The sequence below is a fragment of the Coffea arabica genome, chromosome 10e (assembly GCF_036785885.1).
Source record: "Coffea arabica cultivar ET-39 chromosome 10e, Coffea Arabica ET-39 HiFi, whole genome shotgun sequence".
NCBI lineage: Eukaryota > Viridiplantae > Streptophyta > Magnoliopsida > Gentianales > Rubiaceae > Coffea > Coffea arabica.
In genome coordinates this window covers 6,986,550-7,000,692 of record NC_092328.1, presented here as the reverse complement: position 1 = coordinate 7,000,692, position 14,143 = coordinate 6,986,550, and the positions used below count along the sequence as shown (strand labels likewise).

The 14,143-nt window shown below is 34.5% G+C and overlaps 1 protein-coding gene across 1 annotated transcript; it reads right to left on the bottom strand.

Annotated features, from left to right (window-relative positions):
* Positions 1 to 5,730: 5,730 nt before the first annotated feature.
* LOC113712929 (homeobox-leucine zipper protein HAT22) lies at positions 5,731 to 7,210 on the bottom strand. The gene is made up of 3 exons (XM_027236567.2): positions 6,500 to 7,210; positions 6,306 to 6,385; positions 5,731 to 6,154 (listed from the first exon to the last, which is right to left on the bottom strand). The coding sequence occupies exons 1-3, from the start codon at positions 6,950 to 6,952 to the stop codon at positions 5,857 to 5,859; spliced, it is 831 nt and encodes a 276-aa protein (XP_027092368.1). The 5' UTR covers positions 6,953 to 7,210; the 3' UTR covers positions 5,731 to 5,856.
* Between the last annotated feature and the right edge of the window lie 6,933 nt (positions 7,211 to 14,143).

Sequence of the window (14,143 nt, the reverse complement as noted above, 5' to 3'; positions counted from 1 at the left end):
AAGGCATTGGCCTGCTATCTGTTTTGCAAATGGAAAAGTTGGTTTCATGTTTCAATACTATGATATTGCAGACTATTTACTAGATTGGATTTGATAATTAAATGGATTCTTGGACTCTTAAACCTTTCTATGGCTTTTGCTTTGTCAGTAGAATTAGCATCTGACAGAAATTAATTTAATAGCAAGAAAGTTCGTGCAAATTAAATGTTAAGCATCTATTTCTTCAATTTTAGATTGAAATCACTGAACTGAAAGTGTAGTCCAGAGCAAAACTGGAACTGGATTACCACTTAAATCTCATAGTTCAAGTATTAACCTATGAAATTTTACAATGTGTTATGGTCTTTAATTCTTTTTCTTTATTTCCATTCACTGAAATCTATTACCTGAGTCTTGCCATTGGTGCTCCTACAAAAATCCTGGCCTACTGCCTGCATTCTCCTCATTGAGACTATCCGCAGAACCTTGGAACGAAACTCCATGGATTCTGGACTTGGGAAATCAAATTCGTAGCTCAGAAGGTGCGACCAGTTTCCACAGTTGCATGCACATTAAAGTCCGCTTCATATTTTCTTGACCATCCTCAAAGCTGCTTGCAATTTACCAAACGCTCGCGGGTTTATAGCTATTCCTCAATGATTTCCGGTTGATTTTGTGTCCTCATTGACTAACACCTAACTCAATTCAACCGGTAGGGATATTAACAAGTTAATTTTGCAATTCTTGGTTCCGATGTTAATTTTGCCCTTTTTCTCCTTTTTTGTTTTCTTCTCCTCATAAAATTTGGAGTCTGTTGAAAACCCAGAGGGGGAGGAGGTAGTGTTGCAAATGAGTTAAGTTTTGCTCAATTGAGTTAAATCTTAGACTTCATTTTATCAAATTCGAACTCGACGAACTTTCAATGTAAAATTTGAGTTCGACCTCAAATTCGAGTTTAATCAAATTCAAGTTTGATACTACTTGAGCTTAAAAAAATAACAAATAATTATTTTATTTTAAAAATAAATAAAATAGTAATTTTTTCTTGACAAATAATAAAATATTAAAAATATATATGTAATTTTACTTTATATATACATATATATATTCAAATGATTCGCGATTGCGATTGACCTTGGACTCGATTCGAGTTCGATGTTAACTGAACTTAAATTAAGTTTTGGTCAAATCGAATCAAGAGCGCTCGTGAGCAGTTTGACTGGTTTGCGGCCTTGGAGAGAGAGGAGGGGAGAGTACTCCGTAGATCAAAAGTTGAAAACCGTACTCCATAGCGGGCAGCTCAAAAGTCTAAAACCTCTGAGGATGCGCAGCAGGAGCAACCAGAGGTTGAAAGTAAGCCAGAAACAAGCCTGCCATAATTTTGGGTCCAGCTTCAAATTTCTAGGCCTCCAACATATTTTACGGCTAGTAAAAGACTGGAAGTTGAAAACTGTAAACGTTTCATTTTAAAAGGTCAAGAACAAAATCACAAAATTAATGTCAACGTTTGGATGGATGTCTGGAACTTGATTTTTCTGTGCAGAAAATTAGAAATGAGATTAGCCCTGATATGATACCTCACACCAGGATAGATACATGATTGATTCCCAAACAAAGAATCTGAGGTTTTCTAAATTACAAGGAAATTTATCCCAAAACAATTACAAGGAAAATGCCATAATGCCTCACGCTGCATAAAGAAGTAAATAAACAATTAATTAGCAGATTTGGAGAAATAATGATCCAAATTGAATCAGAATTTTTTTCGCTAAAAAACCAATGAAGGTTATGAGTTGTACAAATATTTAAATTATTGACTAGTATACTTAGTATTAGCTTGCAATGGATCTTCTGTCCCACTTTTTGTACCATTCTCTATCCCATTTTTTATTATATTACTATTTCTCTTTCATAAATATCATGCTTTATTTCTTTTTTGTTTCCTTAATATCCAATAACTATTAATTGAGTAATACACAAAATTTAACAAATTCGAAAAATTAAAATGCATAAAAAAATGAGATTTTTTCTACCATATTTTTAAATTTTCTATTATATATTGCTTTTTTGAGGCTGTTGTATTTATTTTTAACTATGTTAATAGTTATTGGATTTTAAGGGGAAAAAATGAAATAAAACACGATATTTATGAAGGAGAAATAGCAATATAATAAAAATGAGACAGAAAGTGACACAAGAAGTGGGATAGAAAATCAATTGTGATCCCCAACGCATGAAGTAGGAAGTAACGTTTTTCTTTTCTTTCTTTTTTGGTAAAAAGGTAAAGATACAACTATAATGGAATTAAAAAATGCAAGATTAATATGACTTTTGTACACTTCATTTTGGGATATATATATATATATAAGTGGAAAGTTTTGAATTTAGAATTTTCTCTCGTACAATTCCTCCTCCTTACTAATGCTAAGCCGGGACAACACAAGCAGAGAGAATCAACCCTTTTTTTTTATATAGTAATTAAAAAAAAACATTCTTCTTGATGGAAGTATCAGACGTTAAGAATAGGATTATCTTTTGTGTTTAAAAATAACTTGCGTGGTGTTGGTATGTGGCTGGGCAGCCGACAATTATTTGTAAACTCGAACTTATTTATTGAATTCCGAGAGACTGATGCTTCGTGATTTAGATTTACTCAATTAACTTAGTACGCAATTATTACATTCTGATGTGGTTTACATATTAAATGTTTGAAATCCAATCCTAATAACCTTTCCAATTTTTTAATGGAAATGATCAACATAGCGGTCAAACCACGTTTGTCGCTAATTGAGTCACGTGCCTTTCATGTTACAGTTAATTATGTTCAAGTGGGATGTCAATTTATATAAGCACACGTTAGGTGCATTTGATAAAATTGAAATTTAAAATTTGAATCCATTCTGAATTGTTAAGTATTAAAAAATTTAATATGTTTGAGTATATATTATATTATGTGATAAGTGAATATATTTATTACTTAGTTTTTGGAATAAATTTGACCTAGAAAATTCAGTATCACATTAATTCAGATGTTCCATTTTTGGTTAACAAACACTTTTGAATTTAAGTATTGGATTATCAAACAAGGCTTTTGTCTTCATCAACTTTTTTTTTTTTTTTAATGAACATCATAATTTCATTAATATCTGCACTGATGGCCAAAGTTACATCATGAATCATACACAGATAACAAAGAACATATCTAAGAAGATTTTTATTACTTCTTTATAGATTTATTTTTAGTCTTCATCAATTAGCACCATAAAACTTGATCATTTCCCTAACACACCAGTAGGAATTGAGAACAAAAACATTTATGTGATTAAAGTTAAGGTTTTTTCAGTTTACTCGAGAAATTTGTTTTATATTGAGGCGTGCAATTGCCGGATGTAAACAGACACATTTGAACGTGGATGATGACGAAAAGTTTGGTGATAAAATGATAATGATCACCTAAAAAGACAGGCTCTATGATTGTTAACAATGCTAGTTTGATGCTAACTCGATATGATGACTTATTTGCTAGAAAAAGTAGTACATTATTTGACAGCTTGAATGAGGAGGTACTAGATACGAATATCATCGCCATCAAGTTGTAGATTGAATTAATTCTCAACATCCAAGCATATGCTACCAAGTTGCATGCATGATTATCATATTGGATTTTCTACACAACTTGCCCCAAAAAATTCAAATGTTTGGATTCCCACTTTTTTTTTTGTGTAAAAATTATTTTGTTTGTATCATAAATATAATTTTCAATAATTTTTTTTGTACAAAATTACTATTTTATCTCACATATATCATATTACAAAAAGTACTGCAATGTTATTTAAAAAAAAAAAATTTCCAAACATTCTTATACAATAATCAGTTGGAAATTGGGAGCTATTCAGGTATTCCACTAAATCACCACATAACTTTAGAGTTCAAATTAATCCAATGACAAATTAGGAATTTTATTTATTTATTTATTTTTGCTAATTAACTTCTCGAGGGCAACAAAATTTTGGAATACTAGTTCCTAGGTTCCAAGAAAGAAAACTTGGAGAGGTGATATCTTGCAGACAGTAGTGCTGAAATCATATCTTTTGTTATTGCCTATTGGTATTATAGTTCCTCGTCAGGGTCTCATCTGTTTACTATTAATTAGATATATAGTAGCGGTGCAGAAGAGATTTCCAACTAAAACACCAAAAGCATTTGTCAAAGATTTTCCACTGCAGGATATGACTTAAAATCTAAAATCTGGATGCTTCTGAATTGTGATAAATCACATGTATCTTTTAGGCATGCAGTTGTGGACGGTAAAAAAAAAAAAAAAAAAAGAGTCTCATCGTCAGATAATTAAACAATCTGCAAAGCAAAATAATTGCAGATCACATCTATACATCCTGAGATCAAATCAGAAGCAAGTACTCCCTCCCTTTTTTTATAACTGACGTTTAAGGTTTTGCACACCAATTAAGAAAAGTTTTTCATTGCTTAAATCTATACACTATTTTCTTTTTGTACCCTCATTAATTGTCCAATTCACCCATATTTTATCTCACTAAAGTACTAAATGGTGCTGTTTTACTAGGCCAAAAGCAATGCAAACTAACTCCCACCAAACTAAATGTTTCTAAAATGAATACGGAGGGGCAGATAATTACTAAGGTTGTTACAAAGAGAGAAGTAATAATTACTAGGAGTAGTAATTAAGAACCCTGTATTGGAAAAGAGAGATAAAAGGGTAAAATTATGAAAAAATAATTAATACTGTATAGGGATAATAAAACGACAGATAAAAGTACACTAGAGCAAATTTCTTAAACATCAGTTATAAAGAAAGGGAGGGAGTACTAATTACCACACTTAAAGTTGTAAATCCATTATGAGGACCTCTATTTCTATTATTCGATACAGCAAATAATTAAGGCGAACATTAAAGACAGGTTAGAGAAGGACAAAGATTTAGAAAAGATAGGTAGCCTAACGATATAATTTCAACAACCCTAGCAATCCACAAACCAATGTGTGCATGCTCAAAAAGATGGTAGCCTAAAGATCGATGCTTTGAACAAAATCATACAGACATCTTTCGGCCAAAAATGCTACCCCAAGAAAATAAGGGATTTCTCTGGCATAGAAGAAGTGTGGATTTGCTTGAAACATTTGTGTTGTTGACATGTTGTTCCCATAGGAGGGCTGTTGCACATATAGATTTCCTGAACAATGTCCATCTTCAAATTCCGCGGCAGGAGATTATTTGGAAAAAATAATTTTGAAATAATATTGCAATAGTTTTTGTGATGTCATGTATTTGAAATGAAAAAATATTTTTTAAAAAAAACGTAATTATTATACAAGCGAAAAAAATGTTTTGCAGATGATCCTCAATCCAACAAATTGCTGCGTAGATACGGCCAAATGCAAATAAATTGAAAAAGAAGCACATGATAATCTTTATAAATTGGGAATATTCATTCCCGTAGTATGATTACATCGAAAATCATCTTAAAAATTACTCGCATATTTAATGAAGTTGCAGTTGCAAATCCGCCTGATGAAAAATTCTCCCGTCTTGATCCGGAATTACAATTGTTTTAGTCCTAATATTTCTTAAGAAAGAAAAACCCCATTTATACGTAAAAAAATGAATTGGAATCCTGATCTAATCCATCATGGTTAAAGGAACCATAACCACAAGTAAACTACTAATGGAAAAAAATTCACAAATATATGTTATGTACAAAAGCTCCGGTAAGGTTGAAGGGAAAGAGACAACTCAATTTTCACACATTTTCACATAGGCACAAAGGATATACAATCTATTTAATATATGAGTATTGGCCAAATAATATTGGAGCCTAAGTGACTAATTAACTGAGTTGTCTAGCAAGCTGCGGAGGGATGATTGGCAAAGGGGCTATAATAGTGAGGCTTCGCTCCGATGGAGAAAGAAATTTTAGAAGACTTCTCACCAACATGACCACCACCGCTTATCCTCTCACAAGATGGGCACATGCTAAGAGTGGCTGCCGGTATCTGCATGTACAACGGCGGTGGCGCCGCCAGCTTCATTGCTTTTAGCTCTTGCAATTCTTTGTTTAGTCTTCTATTCTCTTCTTTTAGTGTCTCACAACATTTCTTTAATAACTCACAGTCCACTTCCGTTTGTTTCAGCTTCGTCCTGTTTGCAGATTAAAAAGAAAAAAGAAAATCCGGTCAAGGGATTTTTTTCTCTCTTTGATAAAATTCATCTCAACCATTTTTCTTTCATTTAACAAAAAAAAAAGAAAGAAAAGAAATGATTAGATTAGAAGAAGTTAACGAGGAAATACCTGGCTCTTCTGTTCTGGAACCACACTTCTACCTGTCGTGGCCGTAAATTCAACCTATTTGCCAAGGCTTGCTTTTGTTTCTGGTTAAAAAATGCAAAGATGGTTCCATATCAGAAGGTTTCACCTTTAAAGACTAATCCCAAATATAAATACCGATAAATGGAGAAAAAGGAGAGAGTTCGAAAGAAAATTACAGGATTGAGAGTGCTGTGCTCTTTGAAACTGTCTTCTAAAATAAGAGACTGTTCTTTTGTCAATCTAAGTTTTTTCCTCGGACCCTCTTCGTCTTGATCTTCACAAATCTTTGGAGAAACTCGTTCTTCCTCTACTTCTTCAACGCTAGCCTCCCTTTCCCTTTTGACACTGGAATTGGAAAATGATGAAACCGCACTAACTGATGAGGCCTGCTGTCCATGTATATTACAAGATTGATCACCTTTGGCACCAGCATCAACACTAATGTTTCCAAGCTCTGATGGCAAGCCTAAGGTCAGAGAAAAGTGATCAATTTTGGGTGATGATTTATTCTTGAACTCCTCATGATGATCAAACTGAGGAAGATGATTTTGATCATTATTTCTGGTAGTAAAGGTGGAGCCTAGGCCAAGACTAAGTCTGGTGTTGCAAATATTGATATCAAATACCATGGTTTATTGAAAGATATTTGAGGTCAAATTGCAACACGGGGGTGAGATATATAAACAAGGGGGGGTGGTTTGGTTGCTGATATCAGTGGAGGAGAATCGAATATATGAAGTTTTTTTATGGAGGGCAGTGGAGGGATAGCCTTATTTGCTTATTAATCAAAGGAAGGAATGAGTAGAGAAAACGAATCTAGACTCTGACATTATGAAAATCACCATCTCCCTTTGTCTTCTTAGGTTGACTAAATATAAGAGAACCATATCCTCCCCACCTCCTCTTTCCCCTTTCCCTCTCTTGCGCTCTCTGTTCAAGTCTGCATCAAACCAATCTATCTTGTAATAAGATGATGTATATAGAGAAGATGACATTCGTGGTACGTGGAATCACGTAAAAAAGTGGGTGCACACAAGAACACAAGGGAAGACAATGGTTCGCCACCTTTACCTTTAGTGTTTACATTTAATACTGATCATAATGGAAGAATAGGAGACAATTGTAGTAGGGCATACAACTTTTCCCTTTGCTTGTGAATTATATATGTTTGCAGCAACTTTAGTACACAATCTAGACTTCTTGTCGTTGGTATATCCTGTGCAGTTCCTGTTCCAAAATGTGTAATCCTACTCAAACAAGAAAGTTCCGTTTCATTATATTTTTAACTGAGAAGGGCTAAATTTACACCCCTGATCATTTTAAATTCACACACGTTTCAATACTAATCGTAGAAGTTGCATGTTGATACGTTGAAGGTGTGAAATTAAAATGGAGTGGTGTGAATTTAGTCCAATAATCACTACTGACATGTAAATTAGTTAGTTGGCTTGAAAATTATATGCTTTTAGGACCCAAATGAATTGGTTTGGCAAATGTCCATCCTTAATTTGAGTACTACTAATTAACAGTAAATTATTTGATTTCCGGCATTAATTATTATTATTATTATAAAAATCCATGCCAGCTTCATCAGATTGATGATATCGCGGCTTGAATTGGATGTGAATCATAGTGACATCCCATCCCATGCATAGGTTGTTATACTTTTCTAACTTTGATGCGAGTAGGTTGCTTCCCGGAGCTATATGTAGTAGCATACCCTACATGCACTATTACAGCTAATTATCTTTATTCAATTATTGACTAAACAAATCAATCGACCGATTGCCATTAATAAATCGATCTCTGTTTGAACAAACATGGCGTCTATTAATTGAATAGCAGATTTGTATTGTTGTTCATATATATGCGATGAGATTATCCTCCAGGACTGAATCCCACGTAATAGCTGAAGTACCCTAATGCGTTTTTTTTTGATTGTTCAGTTCAGGCAACGGCAGCTTTCTAAAGGTTAATTAGCCACTTTTCATGTAGTACTTCTCCTTTTCTGCTTTTAAGTTTTCGGGTACACCAACCGACCGGTTTGGACAGAACCAGATTACCCGGCCTAATCATAAGTTTTAGGGTAATTAAATCCTTTCAATGTATATATACGCTGATAGATCTATATGCTCGTGACTTTTATAAATTTTAGAGTTCAAAATTCGAACTGATACGATATGGTATTCGTTTAATCTTGTCAGTGAACAGACTTGTTGTGTGTAAGAAAGATTAATTAATCCATCAAGTTTTACGATTTTATAACCCTTTTTCTTTAAGACCAAACTATCTTAGGTCGTGTTTGATTACATATATACCAATTTCTACCCATTGAATGAATGCAAACCAAAAAAGATTTACTAAATATGGAGTATATTTTTAATTATTAAATAACATGTAGTCCTTCCTACGCTCGATATATCTCATCAGTTCTTTCATTCATTAAATCCAAGATCAATTACTTCGCTGAGACGTAAGTAGATCTTGAGATTAAATGCGGTGCGACATTTGTCTTAATTTGTCACTTACTCAAACAAGCATATTTGTGAATGGCAAGTTACAAGAGAACCTGATCGAATTTTCACGTACAAACATCTTTTGCTATGAAGATAATTACCGAATGAGGTATATGCTTGATCTGTCACGGCTTATCCATCACCGACGATTTATTTCCATCCACTAGTTATAATTCAGCATTGATCGGGATAATGCATTCATGGCCACGTCTTGGAGGCTTTTGCAACCATTGATCTATACAGAATTATATTGCAGAATCATATATATATCTCAGGTCTTGGCAATAATTGTTCTTTTTCAAATGGTTTAACAGTAAAAAAAAAAAAAAAATTTGTAAAGAACGCGGCCGGACAAGATGAAAAGTAGAGGAGATGAGGTCAGGACATTAGGCCATGAAAAGCTGTCGAGCACCATTAAATTAAGGTAAATAGAGTTATCCAAAGCTTAACTAACAAGTTTTCCTTACGTGATCAATAGATAGACATTTGACTTCGACAACAGTGGATAAAATCGAACGCCTGTAAGTGATGATTTCAGAATAATCAAATACCAAACCTAATCATCATGCTCGTAATTAAACCCATCTTTCCTTAATCCCACCTTAGCCAAGCCAAATTAAGGACAATTAATTTAAACGGACAGCAAAAAGCGGAAGAAATCTGATTACTCCACTCCTTTTTAAGTATATATGCCTAACTTAAAAAAGAGGTTCTTCTGCAATCTCCTCCCCCTCATAATGCACGCCATTATGTGCATGCAAATTCTTTTCCCATTTGTGTTGTGTATCGGCAGTGGGCCCGCATACACGTGTCAAGCCTCTCTGCTTGACACGTGGACAGCAGCATTGCTGCTAATGCTGAGAGGACAAGCCTCAGAGCGGCATGTAGAGCCCACCAATGATTTGGCATCATGGGCATTTGATTCTTGAGGAATCAGGAATGAGGAGGGCGATTATTGAGCGTACAAGTTGGCAATGATGGGTGGGGATGATGTTGGAGATAAGGTTTCAAATTGTGTTCCGGGCTTTACGGCCAGACGACCACTGCTACTGCTGGTGTGATTTTGTGCTCTTTGTTTGGCTTTTGTGCATCCCACTTTCCGCTTTATACAAGTTAATAATAATAACAATGCTGTAACTTAGCCTATAGCCAATCGCACCATGCAATGCTAATGTCCCGTTTGGATTGGAGTTTGTGGGAGCCTTTTATTTTAAAGAAAATCATAATGTGTCGATGTGATGCGATGCATGTGAGATGAAGAAGAGAATTGAAATGTACGTGTTAAGAAAATGTTTTTGAAACTAATTGTTCGATCGGGAAAAAAAAACATACACTAGCAGCAGTGCCAAACTCCGAGGTTTTTTCTCATCATTTGGTTTTTTTTTTTGCTGCCTTACTAGTAATAGCTAAGATGAAGTCAAGAGATATATTAATTCGTGAAGCTTGAACCGGAAATCATTTACTTGAAATAGGGTTTTTCTATTTTATGCACGTGAGTGTATCACGAATCAAATAAAAATGACAGCCATTTTCGCAAATTTTCAATGTGAAAGTTTATACCTTAATCACCAAGGATTTAACTCCACTGACTAGATGTAAAGAAAGAATTAGTGAAACAAATTTCTCTCCACAATCATAGAAATGCTGAATGTAAGACTCACAAAAGATGGAATAAGCTCCCTCTAGACAAAAAATGTCTAGTCAGAGCTACATTCTAGCTGATATGAGAAGCGAGATACCTTCCTTGATTTCATTATTATTTCCAAGAGAAAGCATCAGCAAGACACCGACTTTGTGAAAAAGTAAAACCTACTCTACCCCACAGAGATTGTCTTCCACTCTATGGAGACATCATAACACAAATTTAAAAAAGTTGAACTCCATGAAAGTTCGTGGGAAATTCATGAAAAAAACCTCCTCGTGATTGAGTGTCAGCTCACTCTTCATTGAAAGGCTAAAAAAATAGTGATTACTTATTTATTTAAGTGGATTTGGCCCACAACCAATACGGATGAGAAAAATCGGTGACAATCATATCCTCACTAAATATGGTGTAATGTAATATATCCTGTTGGTCCTGGAGAGTGCAAAGGGTTATCGTGCTGCTGCCAAATCGGGTGGTTTAGTGTCTCGAAGATATGGCACAGGGGCCCCAACCTTCCATAAACCCCATATTTGATTGCTGGAACTTGGAATTCGGAAGCCAGAAACTACAAGTCCTGTGGGATGATACGTGCATGATAGCGGTCTTGTATGGGTAGAGCATGCTTCAACCCTTTTGGTTTCACCCCTTAGTCCGAAGATCAAAGATACAAGGAAGAAGAAAGAAATTAAAGCAAAAGGTTTCGGGACCATATTTTGATGTGAATATTTGGATATTGATGTGTTTGGAGTTAGGGCAGCACGTACGTACGACTGTGGTTTCATGACCTAGTTATGTGCGATATGTATGTAGATTATGTATGTATAACACTGAACCAGAAGACACAAGACAGCCATACCTACCTCAAGTCCGATATGTTCCTTTGGCCTGTTCTGTCTTTATGTGTATCTCTGGATCTGATAATTATGTACGCACGTCTAGAAGCTTTGCTCTAAAGCAAAAGGGATTAATGTACGCAGTGTGAAGTGTGAACGCAGCTTGAGGATACATTACTGAGGAATGAAGAATATGTTTGCTTTAGCTACTAGACAATGCGCCTTTTTGATTTTGACCTCCTTATGATATGATTTGATGATGATAAAGAAATCAGCCACACTCGGTTAATCGGACTGACTTCAGAGAATCATTCGCCACACAAGTGGATTCGAGCCACATATCTATATGATTGGAAAATCACGAGTATCTAGAACCTTTGATGTTCCACGTTTCAAGTTAAGCAGACATTGTGGGAGGATCCAGAATACTGTATCAGCTCTTGGCATCTTTTAGATTCTTGAGAAAAAATTGAACCGTCTACACCTGCACCTATCAACTCGCAACTTGAAATTCGGTTGATTGAATGCAATTTACTATTACAAAGTCAAACTTTCATAAAGAATTTTGCGAAAGATAGATGCACCACTAATCCACCTCTTGATTGAGCATGCATGCAATTGCAGCCGTTTATGATTTCTTGAACATTATTTGTCATCTAGAGACGTGTATTAAAAGTTTTTCTTAAGGTACTTAATTTCCTGTTTCACGAGTTTTTGATGTGCCGGCTTGTGGAATAATTGATGTCATTTCAGTCAGCGTATATATACATATAGATATAGAAGTAACTTTTTATACACTATGATAGTGTAGTGTAGTGATCTTTTTACAGTGACGGTTATGAATGTATGTCAACGTGCGTGATTTGAATTTCGAATTTGAATTGATATTATGTGATATGATCTAAATGTATTTATATATTAAAAATATTATATAGTGACAATACATTAAAAAAAAAAAAAACTTACTCATCTATACGTGAAGCGAACTTACTATTAGTTGAGTAATACACAAAATTTAACAAACTCAAAAAATCAAAATGCATAAAAAATGAGATTTTTTATGAATTTTCTGCTGTATTTTTTAATTTTCTATTATATATTAGCTTTTTGAAACTGTTGTATTTATTTTTTACTCAATTAATAGTTATTGGATCATAAGGAAATAAAAAGGAATTAAAACATGATGTTTGTGAAAGAGAAATAGCAATATAATAAAAAGTGGGACAGAAGATCCGTTGCGAATACGATACGTGGTAAAATGAGTATTTGTTTTCTTGAGTGTCGCACCTAATTAATAGTTGATTAGCCTTTCCCCTTGACAAGATAAGATAATACTCTTCCCAAAAAGGCTCTCACGACGCAATAACATGTACACATAATTAACCACTTTTCTAGAAGAGATATAGATGCCCCTAGCTGCTAATCATCAGCAGAGAGAATATATTTACAAGTCGTTTGATAGAAGTCATGAGTGTGGGATAATTCATAATGTTTGATTCTCAGAAACCTACCCAAAATTCCAACTAATTCATATCATTGTACGAAAACATGTACTATTTGGCTATGATCGATTATTCTTGGCCGTCATCTTAGGTTCTAAATTCTTATTCAATATTTATCTTCAACGATTTGCACTGGTCATCACCAAGCCGACATCTCAAAGTTGCCGAAACTTTGTGATAGCCTCATAGATGCATGCTCCCCACAACACATTGGCCGTTATTCTAAAACTTTTAATGTATTGTCATGTTGAGAGGTTTAGGCTATGTCGTTGGTGTTCCTTTTTATAGCATGAGATACTTCAAAATTAATTGAGGTGAGCTTCACAAATTGAAAACAACAATAGCAGGTCCTCCATTAAACAGTCGAACTGTTTTTTATATAAAAACTCTAGAGTATATATATGTTCTTAATGCTATATATATATATATATATATATATATATATATATATATAGCATTGATTATATATATATATATATATAAATAAAAAATATCTAACAGTCGAACTCTCTCTTTTTTTTTTCCTACTAATTTTTCCATGTTGAAGTTGCCCGTGGGGTCGTATCAAAAGTCAGTCGGATCAAGTTGTTGATCATTGTTTTTCTTTTCGATTCAAAGAGAGACTCTAAACCTATTTTCCCTCTTTGGACTCGAAACGTTAAATTATTATTATTATTCACCCTTAATTGTTTGAGCCTTGAGGAGAGGCATATGAGATCGGGGAATATAAACACATATGCAGTCCTATACAAATTGGGCATTGGCATACGATCCATTACTCTGACATGCTGGCCCAATTCACCAGTGGTTCTTGAAATCGGAGGCCCAGACTGACGAACTCGAACAAGTTGCTCCAGGGCGGTATGATAATAACGCCTTCAAGCTGAGGAGAAATATTACCACCAAAGCGGCCGAAAACCAGGCATTCTTAGTTATCGTCGTAGGTTTGTACGAAAGTTGGAATATCTTTTGGAATAATAATTAATAACATTGTCAGTCACGAAATGTCGAATGATTGTCGGTGGCATCGACGGGAAATGTTTTCCTACCATCTCGTTATGTTCTAGGATGGATGGATGACTTTAAAAGTACCAATTGCTCTGTATAAAATCGTTGCTTCATAAGCAAACTTGCACTACATATTAACACTGAAAACAAAAGAGCAAAGGGGCAGGCAGATTTGATTTGATTTGATCGATCGATTGATTACGCAGGCCGAAAAGAAGAAGAAAATGTGCTACGAAGACAAGTGCTCGAGATGTGGCAAGACCACTTGGGTTGGCTGTGGAAAGCATGTGGCATCTGTGTATGCAAGAATTCCGCA